This window comes from Suricata suricatta, chromosome 15, assembly GCF_006229205.1.
Source record: "Suricata suricatta isolate VVHF042 chromosome 15, meerkat_22Aug2017_6uvM2_HiC, whole genome shotgun sequence".
Classification (NCBI taxonomy): Eukaryota; Metazoa; Chordata; class Mammalia; order Carnivora; family Herpestidae; genus Suricata; species Suricata suricatta.
In genome coordinates, this window is record NC_043714.1 from 59,862,043 (window position 1) to 59,880,976 (window position 18,934).

Here is an 18,934-nt window from a genome sequence, read left to right on the forward strand (position 1 = left end):
ACTGACGGAGCCAACCAGGCCCCTCCAATTTTTCAAGTTTTTGCATGTTTTTACACTTGATGTTCAGTAGAAAGTACATTGTACATCATGATTCAGTATGCACGTGCGTGTGTATGCATGCAAACATGAGTAACTGAGGCAAAAAGAAACACTACTGGTTCTTACTCTCGTTTCGGTTCTCCTCTGGTGTTAAAAAGCCAAGGGGTATTTTTTCAAAATACACTGTTTAGTACAAAATCCTTGATTAACCTGGTCATTGTCATGGAACTAGTCAGAGAGTGCATTTTTGGAGAACAGAAAAGATACAACAAATACTCTCCCTGTGTTTGCAGTGTAGACATTGTTCATGACTTTCCTGATGACCTAACAGAAGACTGTATTTTGCCTCCATTTGATTAGCTACCTTCCTCTCATTAACCCTTTGTCTCCTTTAACTTAAAGCATTTTTCATAAGTTTGTGTGGAACAGTCTGTTTAGCTATGTTCTCACGTGGCTCACAATATATGCAGAGTCCTTAGAATTTAAGGATTCGAAGGACTCCTGAAGCTCCCGTTGCTCATCTAATGCTTGAACTCCAACTCTGGCTTGTCTAATTATTAGCACCCGGAAGTGAAGAGGCTCATTTGCATAGCATAAGCAAGATGTTATATAGCCCAGTTTCTCACCTGCTTTTTATTCTGGTCACTGATCCTAAGTGGCTCATGAATGGCAAAGAAAAGCCATTCCTCCATGGACTATGGTTCTGCTGCTTCTGCCCATTAAGCGCTGCCCTGTCTTCAGGCAAAGGGCTCTGTATTCCAGCTTCCAAAGTTCACAAGAGCTCTCAAGTTCCCGTTTGGTTCCCAGAACTGAAACAATGGCGTCCTGGCTTTTCTGACTTGAGCTCACCCTCCAGTCAGAGCCTTGCTTCTAACCCGACCCCTAGATGACCACTCCAGTTTGAGCTCTGACCTTCGCGTGTCGTTCCCAGAGGACGCAGCTCTTAAGTCCTCATTCCGTGTAGCTGAATAATGTTCGTGTTTCACCTTGGTGTCTTGAACCGTATATTAACCCAAGTCAAAAATAAGTTTGTTGGTCTGTGGTTGGCAAAATTAAGTTTCTTTACTTAAAAAGAACTCAGAGGGCTTTGCAATTTCAGTCGTTATGCTTCAGTTTCTGTCATTATCCGGAAAGTATTGGATCCCAGGATCCCAACTGAAGATTTTCGTGTTCAGATTGTATATCCATAAGGCTGGAACTTAATCTGATTTATTTTGCAATATAAATCAGTAAATATTTATTGAATGCTGGGTTCATGGAAGGCTTTTGGCTTGACAGTGTGTGAGATAATACGATTGTTTATAGCTTTCACTTATTAGGCAATAACGTATCTGCCAGTATTGTGCTCAGTCCTATGTACACAGTCTCTCGTTTGGATAAAATAGGAGACATGGTTGGATAAGGAAGGAATGCAGAACGTGAGTGGACGCGCCAGTTAGGAGAGTAGACACTAAGTGAGTTATGTAGAGAGTAGATGTGTCAGGGTTTACAGGAAGACATCACTGCAGCCTTTGAGAAGAAAAGGTGCCGGCAATTATTAACCAACTACTGTTGTAAAGCTACTATTAATTAGTTCCTTACCACATTAGTAATGCTCATAAAAGTCTTACGAGGTCAGTATTAGCTCCATTTTTAAGTGAGGAAACTGAGGCTTAGCTAGTTTGTCAGTTGTCCAAGGTCACACTGGTGGACAGGAGACTAGAATTTAAGTCCACATCCGCGTGATTCCAGAATATCCATGCTTTGCTCCTTCCCACCCTGTTGCCACCTTCGAATCCCTTGGGTAGCGAGGGGATCCCGCGGGAGCGGCCAGCACCGAGCAGCGGCCGGTGGACCCTTGTTTCATGATGGCTTCCAATAACCACAGTTCACAGCTCAGTTCACAAAAGCAAGTCAATGCCACACTGACCAGACTGTGGCCGTGGGTCATGGTTGGACTATTTGCAAGCTCCCGTTCTGTATTTGGAGAGCCGGGGGACATCCATGACCCAGCAAGTGACGAGCTTGGAGGTGTAGCCAGGTGATTTGCAGGGTAAATATGAATGTGAATAAGTTATTTTCCATGATTCTACATTTTGGCCCTTGAGGAGTTTTTCTAGGATTGTAGCATGTTCCCAGGCTATAGCAGAGTCCAAATAGGGAATTACCGTAGGAAAACTGCCCATGAGTCTGGCAACTTGGAGAACACCTATAGAATTATACTTCTGTGATACCGTCCTACCCTAGGGAAAATAGAGGGGAAACTGGAGCAAGGCAATTCGGTCTTGTTTCACTTTTAGAAGAGACACTGATTTCACTTCAATATTTGTGATGCTGCTTTAGCCAGAAGCAGGTGACAGGATGTGGTTTGGGGCAGCAATCAGACATAAGTCAGGATCCGAGCTTTGCCACTTACTACCCATGCAAACTTGGCTGCTTAGTCGTACAACTTAATCCTTATGGATCTTTATTCATTCATCTAACAAGCATTTACTGAGTGTCTACTCCACGTCAAGCATGGTACTGGAGGTGTTAATGACAAAGTGGTTAGCCGAAAATATATGTTCTGCTTCTCATGTCTCTAGCATGGAGACAGATATTAAACAGACTAATAAAAAAATACAGGAATAGTTTCGTTTAGTTACAATAGTTGTAGGCATCATGGAAAAATACACGATGCTATGGAACCTAGAAGAGAGGACTCTGCCTTAGTCTGTCAAGTCCATGATGCTTTAGCTGAGACCTGAAAGTTTAGAATTTGGCATATCAGTAAAAGAGTCAGAGGAGAACATTCTAGACAGAGATAGCAATAACATGTGCAAAGGTCCTGAGGTGGGAAAAGGCTTGAAACCTTGAAAGCCATGATTCTCAACACCAGTCAACATATTGTCTCTTTTTCAACAAATAAATCACATTTCTTTTAGTGTTCTAAAATGAAATTCATGGATAATAATTATAACCTGCTTCAGACATAATTTTTTTTAAAAACGAGAGTGCCATCTAGTGTAATAGAAAGAAGTAAAAGCAAAGTAATGTATAGTTAAATCATTTCTTCTAATAGGCTAATTCTCAACATGACTACACTGGAAACACAATGAGGAAGTCAAAATGTATTTATATTAAAGAATTACTGAGGATACAACAGCTACAAATTCAGGCTGATGTGACTGAACTTTATCAATAGCATGTCTTTCTGGGGAGCCTGAGTGGCTCAGTTGATTATGAGGTCAGTTTTAACTCCATTTTTAAGTAAGAAAACTGAGGCTTTGCTAGTTTGTCAGTTGTCCAAGGTCACGCTGATGAGCAGGAGACTAGAATATAAGCTCAGGTCATGATCTCACAGTTTGTGACCTCAAACCCCGCTTCAGATCAAAACACCAGCCCCGCTTCTCTCTCTCTCTTTCTTTCTCTCTCTCTAGCTCTCTCTCTCTCTCCCCTCTGTGTCTCTCCCCCCCCACCCTCATGGGATTCTTTCTCTCTCTCACTCTCTCTCCCTCTCTCTCTGCCCCTCGCTCACTCACACGCCCCCTTTCAAAAAAAATTGCCTTTCTGTATTTGTCTCTATTGTGTTGACAGTGAAGATTGTATGGTAGCCATACATCATTGGCACTCTGCAAATAGATGGAAATTATCTTCTGGTTTTTTTTTTTTCAGTTTTCCATTATATTTCGTTTCCTTACCCAGGCAGAAAAGCCTTATACTACCACTATCTCCTCCTACCCAGCGACACTGGCACTGTCTTTATCCATGGTAGTGCCTGGGAAAAGCTGAGTGGAAAGGACTGGAGGTATCATTCCAAAAGTTTTCCCCGGTGGAACTCGTCAGTTTCTCTAAGTGTCATTAGCACTTTTTACCTGCTCTGTGGGATCAAACGGTTTGGGTGCAATCTTGGAGGCTTAAAACAATAACAGTGTTGGGACGTCATCTTTAATCCCCAGGAAATTGCATGTTTTTGTGTAGAGCTTGACGTCAGGACAGTTCTCCCTCTGTGTGATACCCAGGCTAATTTTTTATTGTCCTTTGAGGATAAAATCCCTGAATGACTTTTGAAGTTGGAAAATTATTCCCCTCGAACATTCCTGCCACAGAAGACCAAATTGCTAACAAATCAATGCAAAGAAAGACAAGATTTAAGGATCAATTTTGATCAGCCCTGAGGTTCTGTGGTTAATTTGAAAAAGATGGACTTTGTTCCAAAAACATAAGAAAGGGGGGATATGCTAAGAAGATGCAACACAACCGAGTCCCCTAAAAAAGGAATCAGCCACACTCCGGTTGCTGAAAGTCCATGACTTTGGTCAGACATTCAGAATAAAAGTGCAGCAGTTGTGAGACAGGAGCGCCTCAGTGGGAAGGATCTGTAAAACGTCTTAATGTGCCTTTTATCCGGGTTTATTCCTGGGAAATATATCTTTATGGGACAGGTCAACTTGATTAAAGATGGAGGGTTGGCAGAGCTCTGGTAATGACTTGCTGGTTGATACTTAAATATTTGCAACTCTTCCCTGTGACGTTGTATTATATTTGATATTCAGTGGCATGAGGCCTAGGCTCTTCATTGCTGTTCAAAATCTGTTGAAATGCGTGTTTCTGTTCTCATCTCCTGCTTCCCCATTTCCTGCCTCTCACTCCTGAGAGGTAAACTCCAGAGAACTAAAGGTAGTTTTCTCCTTTCTCCTGCCATAATGATCCGATAAACTCCAACATGAATGTCCTTTGGAAGAAGACTGTTCTCTGAAGGTTAGGTGGATTATTTTTTCCTAATATATAGTAACCTTAGTGCACTGAAAAGAATGCTCTTTTTTCCCCCTTGTATCATCTTTTATTTCCTAAGGGTTTTTTCCCCCTATTACAAAGTGACTCTACATTCAACATGATGACTCTGTATTTTAATTTATTATTGTTATTTTAGTTATTTTAGTTTACTACTATATATATTTATTATATATTATTATTAGTTTGTTACTAATTATTATTAGTTTATTACTAATTACTAATTATTAATATCAGCTTATTACTATATATTATGCACTATAATAGTACAGAGAAGCTCTGTTTATTAGTTTACTATAAATATTTAGTTTATTACTATATAACAAGTTATATAGAATTTATATAGAATTTAGCAGCTTAAAACAATGAAACATATATGCTCCCAGTTTTTATGGGTCAGGGATTCAGGAAGAGTCTAGCTGGGTGCTTCTGACTCAGGGTTTTTCACGAGCTTGAGTCAAGATGTCAGCAAGGACTATGGTCTCTTTTGTCCTCTCTTTTTTTGTCATGAAAGCTATTATAATTGCTTCTATGGCTTAAAATACTTTGAAACCCTTAACTGGAGGGTCTGCACAGGAGATATTATCAGATTCTTGCATCGGAGTTCAGTCCCTCTCTGGGGTAATGGGTATCATGTTAGAAATGCCGCTCAAAGTTAATGCCATCTCAGTTAAGATACCTTTGTATGGTCCTGCTTTGTATTTTCTGCTTCACTTCAAGCATCTACTTTTTCCTCTGACCAAACTGAACTGCTCAGTGCTCTCAGTATCGGTCAGCTTTTGCTGCATAACAAACCACAAAAATCTCAGTAGGATGCAACAATAAATATTATTTTTTTCACCACATATCTGTGGGGAACAGGGGCAGTCTGCTCTGGTGGGTCCGTGGCTGAAAGAGCTAATAGTTTCCTAGAGGATGTAATCCTTACGACAGTGGGAGAAACAAAACAGGGCAAGCCAACCACCTAATCATATTTCAAGCCTCTGCTCCTGACATAACCACTAACACCCCATTGAGCAAAGCAGGTCACGTGGCCGAGCCCAACTCCAAGCAGTCAGGAAATGCATGGGCCTGAAGCAAGAGAATGGATGGATGTGTGTCTTTTGCAGAGTCATGACCACTAATTCGGTTTACCGCATTCTTCGTACATGTCTTTTCCCTTCCTATGGCCCTCGGTGCTAACCCTTGTTGTACCCTGTTCTTGTACCATTTCATGGATTTTCACCTGCTCTTCTTGCTCTCCAGAACCCTCTTTCTTCCTCTGGCTCATTCATACTCAAACTTCAAAACTCATCTCAAGAGTCACGTCTGCCAGACCACTCATTCCTCCCCATGGGCTATTTGTTTGGCCAGTGTATTGGTTGTTGCTACCCTGCTCGATTCCAGCTCAGCTAGACTGAGTAAGATCTCCCTGGTTTGTGCTCGCCAAGCACATGGCTCCGCCACAGAAGTTTCTCATTAAACCGTAATCGCTGATGTACTTGTTTGTCTTCCCACTGGACTGTAAGTTCCTTGAATGGGGCTGTGCCTTTCATCTCTACATGTCCCCTGCACAAAGCCTGGACAAATACTAGACAAATGAATAGACAGCTACCTCATAAGGCTGTGAAACATATCTTTTAGCACCCAGGTAGAATATGCTTTCTCGAATTGTCTTTTAATGATTTCACTTCTGTTAATCCTGTTTCATCAATAAGGCCACATGCCCCCCAAACACCAAACATGAAGTCTATTTTCCTTTATTTTTCAAAATACCTGAAGCACAATAGTCATTTCATGAATCATAAGTGATTTATGGTGTTGATTACTACTTGGCTAGCTTTTTGGCTGCCATTTGTCCTTCACCCTAAAGTCATGATAAAAACAGAAGTCCATGTGGCTATAGTACATCAATTCTAAGACATCCTATTAATAGCCAGTTACTGCCAACTTGACAGTGTCAGCAGTTTCTTCAAGTCATTATCGTGTAAACTCAGCCAGGAAAACAGGGTGAGATTTTTAAATAGGAGGTTTGGTTTTACTGGGTAGGAAATATATATGAAATAGCAAATACATTGGACATCTCAGTGTCCAAATGTTGGTGTGTCTAATTTAGATGTCTGTGGTCAAAAGATCAAGGGACCTCCTGCTTACAATGCCTGTGTGTGTGTGTGTGTGTGTGTGTGTGTGTGTGTGTAGCTATCCTTTGAGAGACAGAGAGATATTTTCTTTTAAATGTAGGAAAGTACTTTGCCATTTTCTAAATTTCTGGCCTTGTACTTTACAAACAAGTAAAATGGAAATATATACTTATTTAGATGGTAAAATTAAAGCTGTTTGTATTAGCTATGATAAACCATTTTCTGTGAAAAATTTAACATGGCTTTTAAAGCAACAAAGACATTACAATTACTAAATATACCAAAACACATTTGTATAGCTGGGCAAAATATACCTAGAAATGATATATTCATTAACTCTTTTCATTTTGATTCATTCCAGATTTAACCAGATAGAAGTTGTGTTCATCTTAGTAGTGGATTCTTCATGCTTATTATGAAGGGCTGTTTGACACTCTGCAGACTCTGGCCTTGTCCCAATCTTGTCCCAATGCCCTGACACAGCTTTCTTCTTTTCCAAGAGCAGAGTGCCTCATATCACTTTTCATTTCTGCAAGGAATAAAAATTAGTTGAATATTCATGCTGAGCCCAAAATATTCATTTTTGAACCCATAGAAATTGGCTTATTTTTCTTTGACTTATTTATCATTTTCAGAGCAGTCCATGCTGGGAATAATGTAATAGCATTTATGGGGGATCAGTCAAAACTTTGTGGCTGAAACTGATAGATGGACATTTTGTCTGATATTCTTATGATATACCTGTAAGATCATCATATCAGTTTGCAAAACTATGTGGACAGAAATCCAGGATTCCTGGTGCCCAGTTTAATCCCTGTTTGTTTTTGCCATGCACCTGCTGATGTGAACAGTTAACCTGCATATGACAACACAGGGCTGGTGTGCACTGATGAGGGGCACTCCTCCTCATCTTCCTTCCTCTCTTCTCTCTTCTCCCTTTACAACCTCCATCCTATCCCCATCCCCTCCCCCTCCCTGCTGCACTCCCTTCCCCTTCTCACTACCCAAATGTGAGTGTGTCTAATCTTAGACGTGTGTGATCAGAAGACCAAAGGACCTTCTGCCGATGTTACCATGTCTCTAACTGTTAGAAAAGCCTAAAGTGCAAAATATCCTATTGTCTTGATCTTGATCTGGTAGTGGTTCCTTTAGCCACTGGGTAGCCCTACTTAATGATTCAGCATGTTTTCCTCTGGCTTTGCTGTGAGATTAGCTTCATGTTTTTGGTAGAGTAGAGCTCTACAGGACTTTTCAGTACACCTTAACTACTTTTCTTGCTTTGTAGCACCCAGCAAGGGCAGACCCAGGTTTCATGAGGCCCAGGGCTTAAATGAGTGGGAGTTCCTCTTTAAGAAAGAGTGTGAAGTTACAAAAAATTAGATAGGTGGTATTGAGGGAGTTTTTTGGAGTATTTTGTTTTTGGTTTTGTTTTGTTTTGTTTTGTTTTGCAATAGAGTAGCTATCCATTGGGCCATATCCAGACTCCTTAGCATGTCATGACCTGACCTAGACTGCCTTCTTACTCTACCAGTCCCCAACCCGAAGCTGTAAAAGTCAGAGGAAACCACTTGGTGTTCCCTTTGCACACTTGCTTTTCAAGACTTAACTTCAAGGGTCAGCTCTATCGGAAAGCTTCCTGTGATTTCCCAAGATGCCTCTGTTCTGTGCTTCCATATCTTGTAGCTGATCACACACTGTGCATTATAGCTCTCCATTTGTCTGGTTCCCTGCTACGTGGCGACCTGCTATGGACAGGAAGGTGTCTTCTACTCTGAAGGCTCAGAACCTGATATGGAGAATGCTCTCCTCCCTCTAGCTGTGCATCACTGTCTTTCCAGGCTCCCTTGGCCTCTGCTCCTGGGAAGGTTCAGCCAATAGGAAGCATGGAGGAGAATTAGAGAGTTCGAAGAGGGGAGAAGCCAGGATATTTCTCCCCTCACCCCATTCCCTGCCAACCCCTGGAAGTCCAGTTATGGTGATGACTTTTACATGGCTCTTGTTTCCACTGGAAGTCTCTCCCTCTGGTTCTAGATCCTACCAGAAGGCTGTAGGCTCTGGACTCCAGTCACGCCATTTCTTCCCATTGTCCCTATGCTCCTAAAGGGGAGAGTGACTTCTTGCTCTTGCTAATTTATTAATTGCTTCATCATCTTTAATTGGCTGCTCAGTCTTTCCATCACTCATATAAACAAGTCCCTGCCATTAAACTCTCTCTGTCTGAACCATCTAGAGGGCTTTATCTTTCCCTCAGTCCTGAATTATATAGTCATAGTAGATGAGCAGTTATTTTATATTAAAAAAATACAATAAGAAGAGAAACTCTTAGCAATGATTTGCAAAGTTTGTTTATGTTTGAAACAGTCATGTATTTTCCGACCTTGGCCTTCTCCGCTGAGACCTTAGCCAAAACGTGGAGTCCCACATGCTGGTACTAATCCCACAGGCCAAAAATGTAGCAAGAGCAGACTCTGGAAAAGTGCACAAAATACTCACTGAATTAAGTCCAATTAATCTGCCATCTTGTAGCTAGGTGCCTGCCCAGTGCCTTGTATCTAGTAGGCATGCAAACATATTTTGAATGGAAAACGGGCTGTGCTTGCCATTCATTGTCAGCATTTCCTAGGCAACAGACAATATAATAACATAACTGAAGCTTTGTCTCACAGTTTCTGTGACTTTTTGGTACAGTTACAATGAAAGCATTGCCCAGGCTTTGCATATGTGCCTGGGCATAGATCCTGGGAGTTGTTCAAAATGTCTGGGATCAAGAGAGTAACTGTGCTTTCTGAGCAGCAGGAGACTCCAGTGTGGCGTGTTTCGTAGGGCCGGGGCAGGGGCGGGGGCAGAGACATGAGTACAATCTCTCTATTCAGAGACCAACAGGCCAAAGAAAATAGGAAGTAGGCAACCAAGGGCCCAATCGGGGGCATGCAGTCAGTGCGAGCAGGATAAATCCTCTAAGTATCAGTGCTGACTCTTGCTCAGGGCAGGTATGCAGACTAAGGCAAGCAGGCTGAGGAAGTGTGATAACCACAGGGCTGATTCCGGAGCATGGCACCAGAGAGGCCCGTGCACACTAACTTGGCAGGCAGTTCAGGAAGCCTCCCCTGCAGAGAACAGGGCAAGACTCCGCCTGTGATTGGGGAGGAAAAGACAGGAGGAGAGTTGTTCCGTGTCTAGGCTTCGGCACCAACCTGCCCGGCTTGAAATCTTGGCTCAGGTACTTATTAGGACAGGTGTCACAGCCTTCTGCATCACCAGTAGCGACCGCCCTCTTGGTTCTTGTAAAGACTGAATGAGTTTATACATGTCAAGCATCCAGCATTCAAAAATCTACCGGAGTAATTTATAAGCCTGGTTGATAACCTGACTAGCCATATTTTTTGGTTTGTCAAAGTCTGCCCTTGAACTTAGGATTTCATTCATTCATCCACTTGCTTGACACATATTTCTTCAGTACCTTAACATGTGCTTGGAACTAGGAATATAATGAAAAACTAAAACAAGCAAGTATCTGTTTTAGTAGACCTGAAATATATATATATTGCAGACTCAGTGTTAGGTGAGTGGTAAGGGAGAATCATGTAGCCCTGAAATGCTTTTTAATGAGACTCTTAAAAAAGACTGAATACGACAAAGATACCTCTCTGCTGGGGGATATTGCTAATGCATGTGTAGGGGCGAAAGGTGTGTGGAAGCCCTCTGCACTTTGCACTCAATACTGCTGTGAACCTAAAACCAACCTAAAAAATAAATATTAAAATATTTTTAAAAGAAAGGACAAATGAATGAACGATAATCATCTCTCAGATTATCCTAAATATTTTTGGTGACTCAAAAGAAAACTGAAGAGATTTTAATCTTACCTAAGTCGTATTTTTGGTAAGTTAGATCTTTATTCATATCAGCTGTGCTCAGTTTTTAGAAACGGCAGAAACTTAAACTTAATTGTAATCAATTATATTCATCTCTAAGGAGCACCAGCAGTTAATATTGTCACACAAAGAACGTGTTAGGAGAAGCTGTGTTCCCGGAAGCCAGGCGTGTAAGCTCCAGCAGAAGCAATTTTGTTCCTTCGGAGGTTGTGCTTGCTTGTAAGAGTCAGCTGCATGCATGTTGGCGTAGATGCAGTCATTCAGTTAGTCTGCTAGTATTTACTGGGCCACCTCCTCTGTGTGAGGTTCTGCTTGGATCTGACATTAACAGTAAGTAAGACACAATCCCTGGAGTCAAGAGGCTCCTCGTCTCAGGCTGGATGAACAAGAGAACAAGCAATGCAATGAGGTAGGCGCCAGAGGAGGCACGGACAATATGGAAGCAGAGAAGTTATTCATTCATGCATTCGCTCACTCAGTCAGTGTCTGTAAGTTAGTTCCATACAGTGTGGAAGGTGCTCTCGCCGTGCCAGGGATGTAGCCATGAATCAGACAGATAATCCTTGCCGTCTGGAATCCATTGTGCCTCTGCTCATTATGGTTGCAGAGAAGCCTTGAGTTGGGTCTTGAAGAATGAGAAGTATTTACGGACACAGCCAATGTGAAAAGGGTATTCCAGAAGGAGGGGATAGGCTGTGTGCTCAGGAGGCCCAATGCTCGCTCGTTGAGGAGAGGATGCTGGCGCTTGGCTCTGGTAACTCCATCTCGACTCCCTGTGGCTCCGCCTTCAGTCCTCACACAGAGATTGATGAGGGAAGCCCTGATCATGGGTGATGGCTGCATTTTGTCTATAGAGAAGGACAGGCTGACATTTAGGACACTTGATTTCTTTCCTTTTAATCATGCATGGCTTATCAGGCTTATCGAAAGGATATGCAGATCTGTTTTTAGAGAGCTGAGGTCTCTAAGCTAGGTCTTTAATTTCAGTCCTCCCCTTAGGTGCTTAATGATTTATTTTTAACATGATTTTTTTCATTCCAGGAAAAAAACTTACAACCAAATTCAGTTGTCGTGGACATGAATATTCCTTTAGTCTTGGAACCATATGTGAATACACAGACAAATATTAATATATTAGCCTACATGTAGTTGGAACGTATCTTCACTTCAAGGATAACAAAATCTAAAATTCCCTGTTCATGTAATTATATACTTAGAATTTCTTCAAGGCATTTTGAGGGCCTGGAATACATTTGTGAAACTCTTCCTTTCTTACCTTGATTTGTAGTACAGATAGTATCAAATGCCACTTGTTTTTCTCTATGTAACTAAAAAATTAAAACGACTAGACTTTCTACTCTCCAATCTTCCCCACCTTTTGCTTTCTTAATGAAGAAGCAAAGGATAAATCAAGAAAGCCTTATCAGAGAGTTACTCCTGAGAACACCTTCCTGGATGTGCTATTCAGCCTCATCAACTGCATCTTCTACTTTGGAAAATCATTGAGAAGCCATGTTGTTAATGTCGATCCTTTAGTACCGTAAGGTCATGGGAGGCCTCTGAGTCACCGCACACTTAATCATGAGCAGCCTGCCATTAGTCATCTGTGTATGTGTTCTAATTCTTGAAAAATTAGTGGTTCCCTGTGGGGAAAGTGACTCTCATTCAAACAGAAGAAGAGGCAGGTTCTGCTCAATTCCCAGATGCACGTTAGGACACATTTGCATCTGAGAGAACACCTACCAGCTAAAAATACTTATTCCAATTAGCAACTAAACTACGAGCTAAAACTAGGAGCTAATTGGGTAACATCCAGTAGATGCACCGGGGTGGTTTTCTTTCTGAACAACTTGATAGCAACTGAGCATTACATGTGGTTAGTCTGAGTACGCTCTGTTCTTTTTGAACTCAGATACAACTGTATTTTTACTTTTTAGAGATGACCATCTTCCTTATGGCTTCCTAAGAGAAGAGTCAGACCCAAAACAAGAGGTCATCGCAGGCTCAGTGGTCAGTGATTTCTCCCTGCTGTGCTGGTCTCTCATGAGCTCAGAAAATACCACTGAGGCCACGTGCAATAGTCATGCATGTTGGGGAAGCATAGTAGTGGGTGGAGGAGCTCTGATCACCACTAAGGAGGAAGGAGCACTTTTAAAAAATGCCTGCTAGACCTTGACCCCAAAAGGTGGTTCCAAGGACTATAGTGGACACCAAAGCTTCAAATCGAGGGACAGTCGTTATGTGTGCAGTATAGAAAAAGCTGTTGGTTGCTCACAGATCTTTCTCTCTCTCTTCCTCTTTTTTTGCCAACTATCCCCAGAGCACATACTATATGAACACCTTTCTTTCTGGAAGTTATAAACCAAGATGTTAAAAGTGATTATTTTCAAGGGCTGAAGTCCTTGTTTCTGGTGTCTCTTAATTTGTCTACAGTGACTATGCATCGCCTTTTGTAAAAGGGAAAAGTTATTTGTAATTTTAAACATTCTAAACCACTTGCATGCCTGCCACCTATCAAATTAGTTATTGTCATTTGTTTATGTTTCCTGCTAGGCTTTGCCAATTGACACATAATTTCTCTGTGAGTGTAATTACATACAGATGCAATTCTGCATTCTGCTACTTCAAAGCATTGTTGTACATGAAAAACAGACACCAGAGACCTTCTGTAATGTGAGCCTGGGTAACCCGGCCCTCATCTGATGCTAGTCTCTCTCTCAATCTGGTGGCCCTCAATATGGCATGTTTCCACCTGTCCAGCAACCTTGTGATAGAAGCTATTGGGATGATGAGGTGTCAGAGTGTATGTTTCTTTGTTTTTCGCCTGTGAAAATGTATAGCTTTGTTAATAGCACTGTAAATTATTTGGAATAAGGAGTCTGCTCAGTGGAAAAGAGACATGAATAGGTTTAGATTTTTATGGAGCTGAATCAGCCAAATCAAACACAGGCTTTCCTGAAGCTTCCAAGTTTTTAATGGAAACTCACGCTCTTCAGAACTTTGCTGCCTAATTATAATTCATGCCTTTTGCAGATATATTTCAGAGTGGACCAAAAGGAAAATGTTAGAAATGTTCACTTGTGATTTCTATTGTGTTACTGTGGAGTGCCAACTGCATACGTCGAATGGGCTGGTGCGTGCAAAGACACGGGCCGGTTCCTGGCAGGCTGAACCACTTCAGTAGGAAGGAGGAAAATAAACTTGCAGTACTGCGAATACAGACAGCACGCTCAGCCACAGACCCGGGCTCCCCTCTGTGACTGTATGCAGTTCACAGGGTCAGAATTCAATCCAAAAGTCCCCTGGTAGCCATCACTCCCAACCGACCAACACCATTATCTTTACCAGAGAGGTAATTTTGAAACCTGGAGACATGGAACTACCTAGATTTTATCTTAAGGACTTTTTTGTTGTTTCCTTCGAAACAGGTCTAACTGGTATCAAAGGAGAGAAAGGAAACCCAGGTGTTGGAACCCAAGGTCCAAGAGGCCCCCCTGGACCAGCAGGTAAATCTCCCTGCCTAACAGGAAGCTACGAGATGAATATCCTAAATCTTTATAGTTCCCCTGACATCACAGGTGCAGAAAACGGCCACCTATTACATCCTTGTATCTAACGGGACTGCCTGTATTTCTCATTCAACTTATTAGAAGGTCAGTTCGTTAAGTGATGGTTCTCCCAGAAGCTCAGAGCATATTCTGGGGTCTATTGGTTTCAAGGGCTAGGCTCTGCTGAGGTACCAGACCGATCCCACACGCCTGGTAGACTGACATAATAAAGGTTTATTTCACACTCCCCCAAAGTTTGAGGTGGGTAAGGTGACTATCCCCCATTTTGGAACAAAAGACATTTAGGAGAAAGATAAGGAGGCACATCAGCCTTCACCTTCCTACATGGAGAGTGACATATGTCACAGCCATGCTGGACCTAGCCACACTCTCAGCCGAACTGCACAGGAAATCTAGAGGAGCACCTGGGTATTTGATAACCACTCAGAGTTTCTGCCACCTGGGCATTCCTACCGAAGGAGTTTTGTGTAAGTTTTGTGCACATTACTATGTGCTGTTACAGTGGCCTCTAGATTGTCATCTTCATTATTGGACTTGTAAGTTTGCAGTTCGTTGGACATTTGTAACTCAGTTTTAGCCACATTGAATCAAATGCTTTACAGATTTTTCTTTCCAATCTCATGGTGATTTTGGAAAGTACTTTTTCTAGGGGAGATTCCCAGTGGAATAGAGTGATTGAACATAAATGCTCCTAACATTAGAGCCTGTAGGAGAAGCTGATCTAGCAGCATGTGTTCCGCAGAAACAATGGTTGGTGAATGTTGACTGAAAGGAACTGAATGTATCTAAGAGCTGCAGCACTTTTCAAATATATAAGGTGATACTTGTTCCTAATTTTCATTTAGGTTTTGGTAGAAAGAATGTCATTTTTGGTTGAAGAATGCCTTTAAAGCACTATTGGAATCCAGGCCTAAAAGCCAACATAAAAACGAACAAAAACACCCTGCTCGATCCACTTCCTAAAATCAGAAAATTTGGAATCTCTCTCCCATTTTCACTCAGTCTCAGTTCTCAGTTGGTATGAGGTAGCCTAAAGAAATGTTGGATTAGTACCTTAGGTCCGGTTTCAGACTTTTCCTTTTTCTTTTGCAGAATAATTTCTTTCACACTCAGGCAAATTTATTTCAATTGTCTGGGGCCATAAAGCACTATAGATTGTGAGGCTGAGATTGAGTGTGTGCACGTGTGTGCACGTGTGTGCACATGTTCATGTGTGCCCGTTCGCTGGATTCACAAGGAACTGCACTGGGAAACAGGAGCTCTGTAATGAAAACCAGGTTGAGTGCAGAACATTCCTTTCCCTTAATAGCCAAGAGGTGATAGAAAAGAATATATTTTGCTCTCCAGGTTCCTGAGCTGATTGAAAGCACTGACCTCCAGGAGAATGTGTGATTACAGTATGATTCAGTTTAGGAATAAAAACTCAATGAGCAGGGACAGGCAGATTATCCTAATTGTTAAAATACGTGAGGTGGCTTCTTTTAAGAGTCAATTTACTTCTTGATAGTCTCAAAACTCACTCTGTGACAGTAAAAGGCCAACTGTTTTCATTTATCTGTGCTTCTTAGGACCTTCGGGGGAAAGTCGGCCAGGAAGCCCTGGGCCCCCCGGCTCTCCTGGGCCCAGGGGTCCACCGGGTCACCTGGGGGTGCCTGGACCACAAGGTCCTTCTGGCCAGCCTGGATACTGCGACCCCTCTTCGTGTTCTGCCTACGGAGTAGGAGGTAAGTGCCAGCCTCTCATGGACTCATGGGCTTTGAGCAGTGCTTTGCTACGATTAGAACTATGGTGACGAGGGTACAATGAAAAGTAGACCAGTGATGGGAAGGAGGCAGAAGTTGAACGCCTCACTACCTTAAATTATCCAGAGACATCTTCTATAAAGTGCTAATGACTCTAGAGGCTATCCCTTTAAAAGCCATAAGAGGAAAATGAAAATAACATTATATGTAAATCTTTCTTGTTTACAAATGGCAATCCACACCTACTTGCCCTCGACCCCATGTCAGACATGGGGGTCATGTCTGAATTTCTTTGGGCGCCCTAATTCTGTGTTACTGCTGTGATGTGGTCATGATCCCCAGTAATTTTTTACTCTTGTTTTGGATAAACCTCAAACTTAGAACTTCCCCCCTAGTGAGGAGGGCCCCCTGGAGCCTTTTGGGTGACATTCTGCCCACCACATATGTGTTAGGTGACCAGAGATAGTCTTAAGAAGAAACAAGAGTGGCCGTGCTGTCCTTGCCTCATTACTAACGACTGGACTGAGACTCTGAAAGATAATGCTTCCTAAAAACATCTGCAGCCTGCATGTTGGCGAGTCGTGCGATGGGACATTTTCTGACATAGTCACACTTGGAAGCATCAAGAGGGATGTTCAAAGACTGCTTTGGGGGCAATAAAACTTATTAGTCAAAGAATTTTAAGTTTTCTGCTTTAGGAGAAATTTAACCTTATTTGCCAGAGGAACTGGTCAGAGTTTTGCTGATGTGTTTTTCTCTGTTCATCTCTTCCCTCTCTGTTCTCTCAAATCTCCCTGTACTTTGTGAAGATCTGATCCCTTACAATGATTACCAGCACTGAAGTGGATGCCCTCCACTCTGATTACGTTGACCTGGGCAATTGGCTACAGATGCAGAACTGTCCTGTTGGCCACCACCACCCAGCCCCTGCCCCTAACAATGGGCACCCTGCTTCCTTGCCTCACCTGCTTACCTCCCTGCCCACTGTCACGTCTCTTGCCCTCCCCGCTCCAAACACGTACATTGAGAATACTGGACCTTAACCAAATCCCATGGGTCAATCGTAATAGAAACTGACTGCTCTGTATCAGCCTGGCTATGGGTATATGGTTGTGTACCGAGGATTTATCCCTAACTTTTCTATGTGAAGGCTCAGTAATAGTTGTTGAAGTGTGCCTTCTCTTTCCTGGCCCCACACAAGATTGATGGGCATCTTCTTCTCTGACACCCTACTCTCCATTCTCCTCTGACCCCCTCCCTTCCCGACCGTCCCCTGGTGATGGGTTTCTAACATGAGATCGGTTTTTGTAAAATTTATGTTTCTGTTATAATTCTGAGATTCAGGGTTCCTTTTGTAAATAAAACACATAATATTTAAGCGGCTGGCTGTGATTCAAGTTTTCTAACAATTTCTGCCATGTATCTGTCCCTTCCTTTACTAACCATCTGAAACTTCCTGGGGAAGGTGCAAGCATGTGGCGGGTAAAGGTAGCTACTGCCTTCTACCCAAGCAGGATATCTCTGTAGTTTAGTGACCAAATCTGTCTCTTACGGACCCACATGAGGAGAGAATATCAATTTATGGTTCCTGGGTTCTATCAAGTCCCCACCCCACTCTTCCTCTCTAGCTCCTCATCCTGATCAACCAGAATTCACTCCCGTCCAAGATGAGCTAGAAGCCATGGAACTGTGGGGCTCGGGGATCTGATGGCCTCCGGAGAAATATGAAGACCAACTGCAAGAACTCTCCGAGAAACTTATTCAAGAAGAATGTCATGATGTGGTTTGTATGCTACCTTTTGGGGGCTTGTTTCATCACCCTGAATCTCCTTGGATATTGCTAATATGGTCATCATTAATGAAAACTTACATTTAAAAAGTTCCCTTCATCTATGACACCACAGGATTTATTTCCCTCTGTTATTTTAATGGCATGTCAGATGATTTGTTTTGCCAGAGAAGAGTGCTCAAAGAAAAATTGGCCCAAAAAAACCCCTCTGGAATCTTTTCTGTGTTAGATGATCTCAAGTCCTAAAATGTATCAAGACAGCTATGATTGTATTCAAAGGAAACAGAAAAAGAATTTAAAGAGATTCAAAGATTATGCTCTATCTCCTATAGACTTGCTAAAAAGAAAAAGGGATATTATTGGAGAAACTACCTCTTGATTAACTGATCTGCCCGCCTCTGAGTTTACTTGGTAACTTGTTTCACTGGGATCTAAGAATATAGTTAGAATATAACCTTTCGGTTATATAGAATATAGCTTTCGGTCTTCAGTGGTTTTGACATGTAAAATAATGACTTGCCACCAGACCTGGTGCAAGGAGGTCCAACTTTGATGAACAGTTTATCCGGCACCATTCCAAGGCTTGCCCTCTTTATCTACATGGATTACTCTGTACATGCAGATAAGTTTTTGCAAACCCATTCCCATTCTCTTTTATAAGCAAATAAAATTTTAAAACAACATATGTGGGTTCTCTTACTGTATTTCTAAATGTCACCTTAAACTTTTAGTAGTCTTAACGTTTTAACAGAAAAACAACAGTTGGCTTCCTTTAGACAGGCATTCAAATTTTCATTCATTCATTCATTCATTTACTCATTCATTCTGAGTGTAGTTTGAAGCTTAACAGAAGCCATTGACTTGGGCCTAAGAGACTGGTAGAATTTTATCATTCATTTATAATCCACCAGAGAATTCAAGACTGGTGCTAAATAAATGTTTACCAATAGTTGACTGAAGAGTTGTCTTTCTTCAGATATTTAGAAGAGTCTGGAAAACTCTAGAAAGGAAGAAAGGAAATGAGGTTGAATCTAACAGACTTAACACC

The 18,934-nt window shown here is 41.9% G+C and overlaps 1 protein-coding gene across 1 annotated transcript in view; it reads left to right on the top strand.

Annotated features, from left to right (window-relative positions):
- COL14A1 (collagen type XIV alpha 1 chain) overlaps positions 1 to 18,569 on the top strand; it is a 172,580-nt gene extending 154,011 nt beyond the window's left edge. Inside the window, exons 42-44 of the mRNA XM_029923320.1 lie at positions 14,215 to 14,292; positions 15,924 to 16,079; positions 17,726 to 18,569. Of these exons, the coding sequence (XP_029779180.1) occupies positions 14,215 to 14,292; positions 15,924 to 16,079; positions 17,726 to 17,805 (314 nt within the window). The 3' untranslated portion in view covers positions 17,806 to 18,569. The remainder of the gene's footprint in view (positions 1 to 14,214; positions 14,293 to 15,923; positions 16,080 to 17,725) is intronic.
- Positions 18,570 to 18,934: the final 365 nt, after the last annotated feature.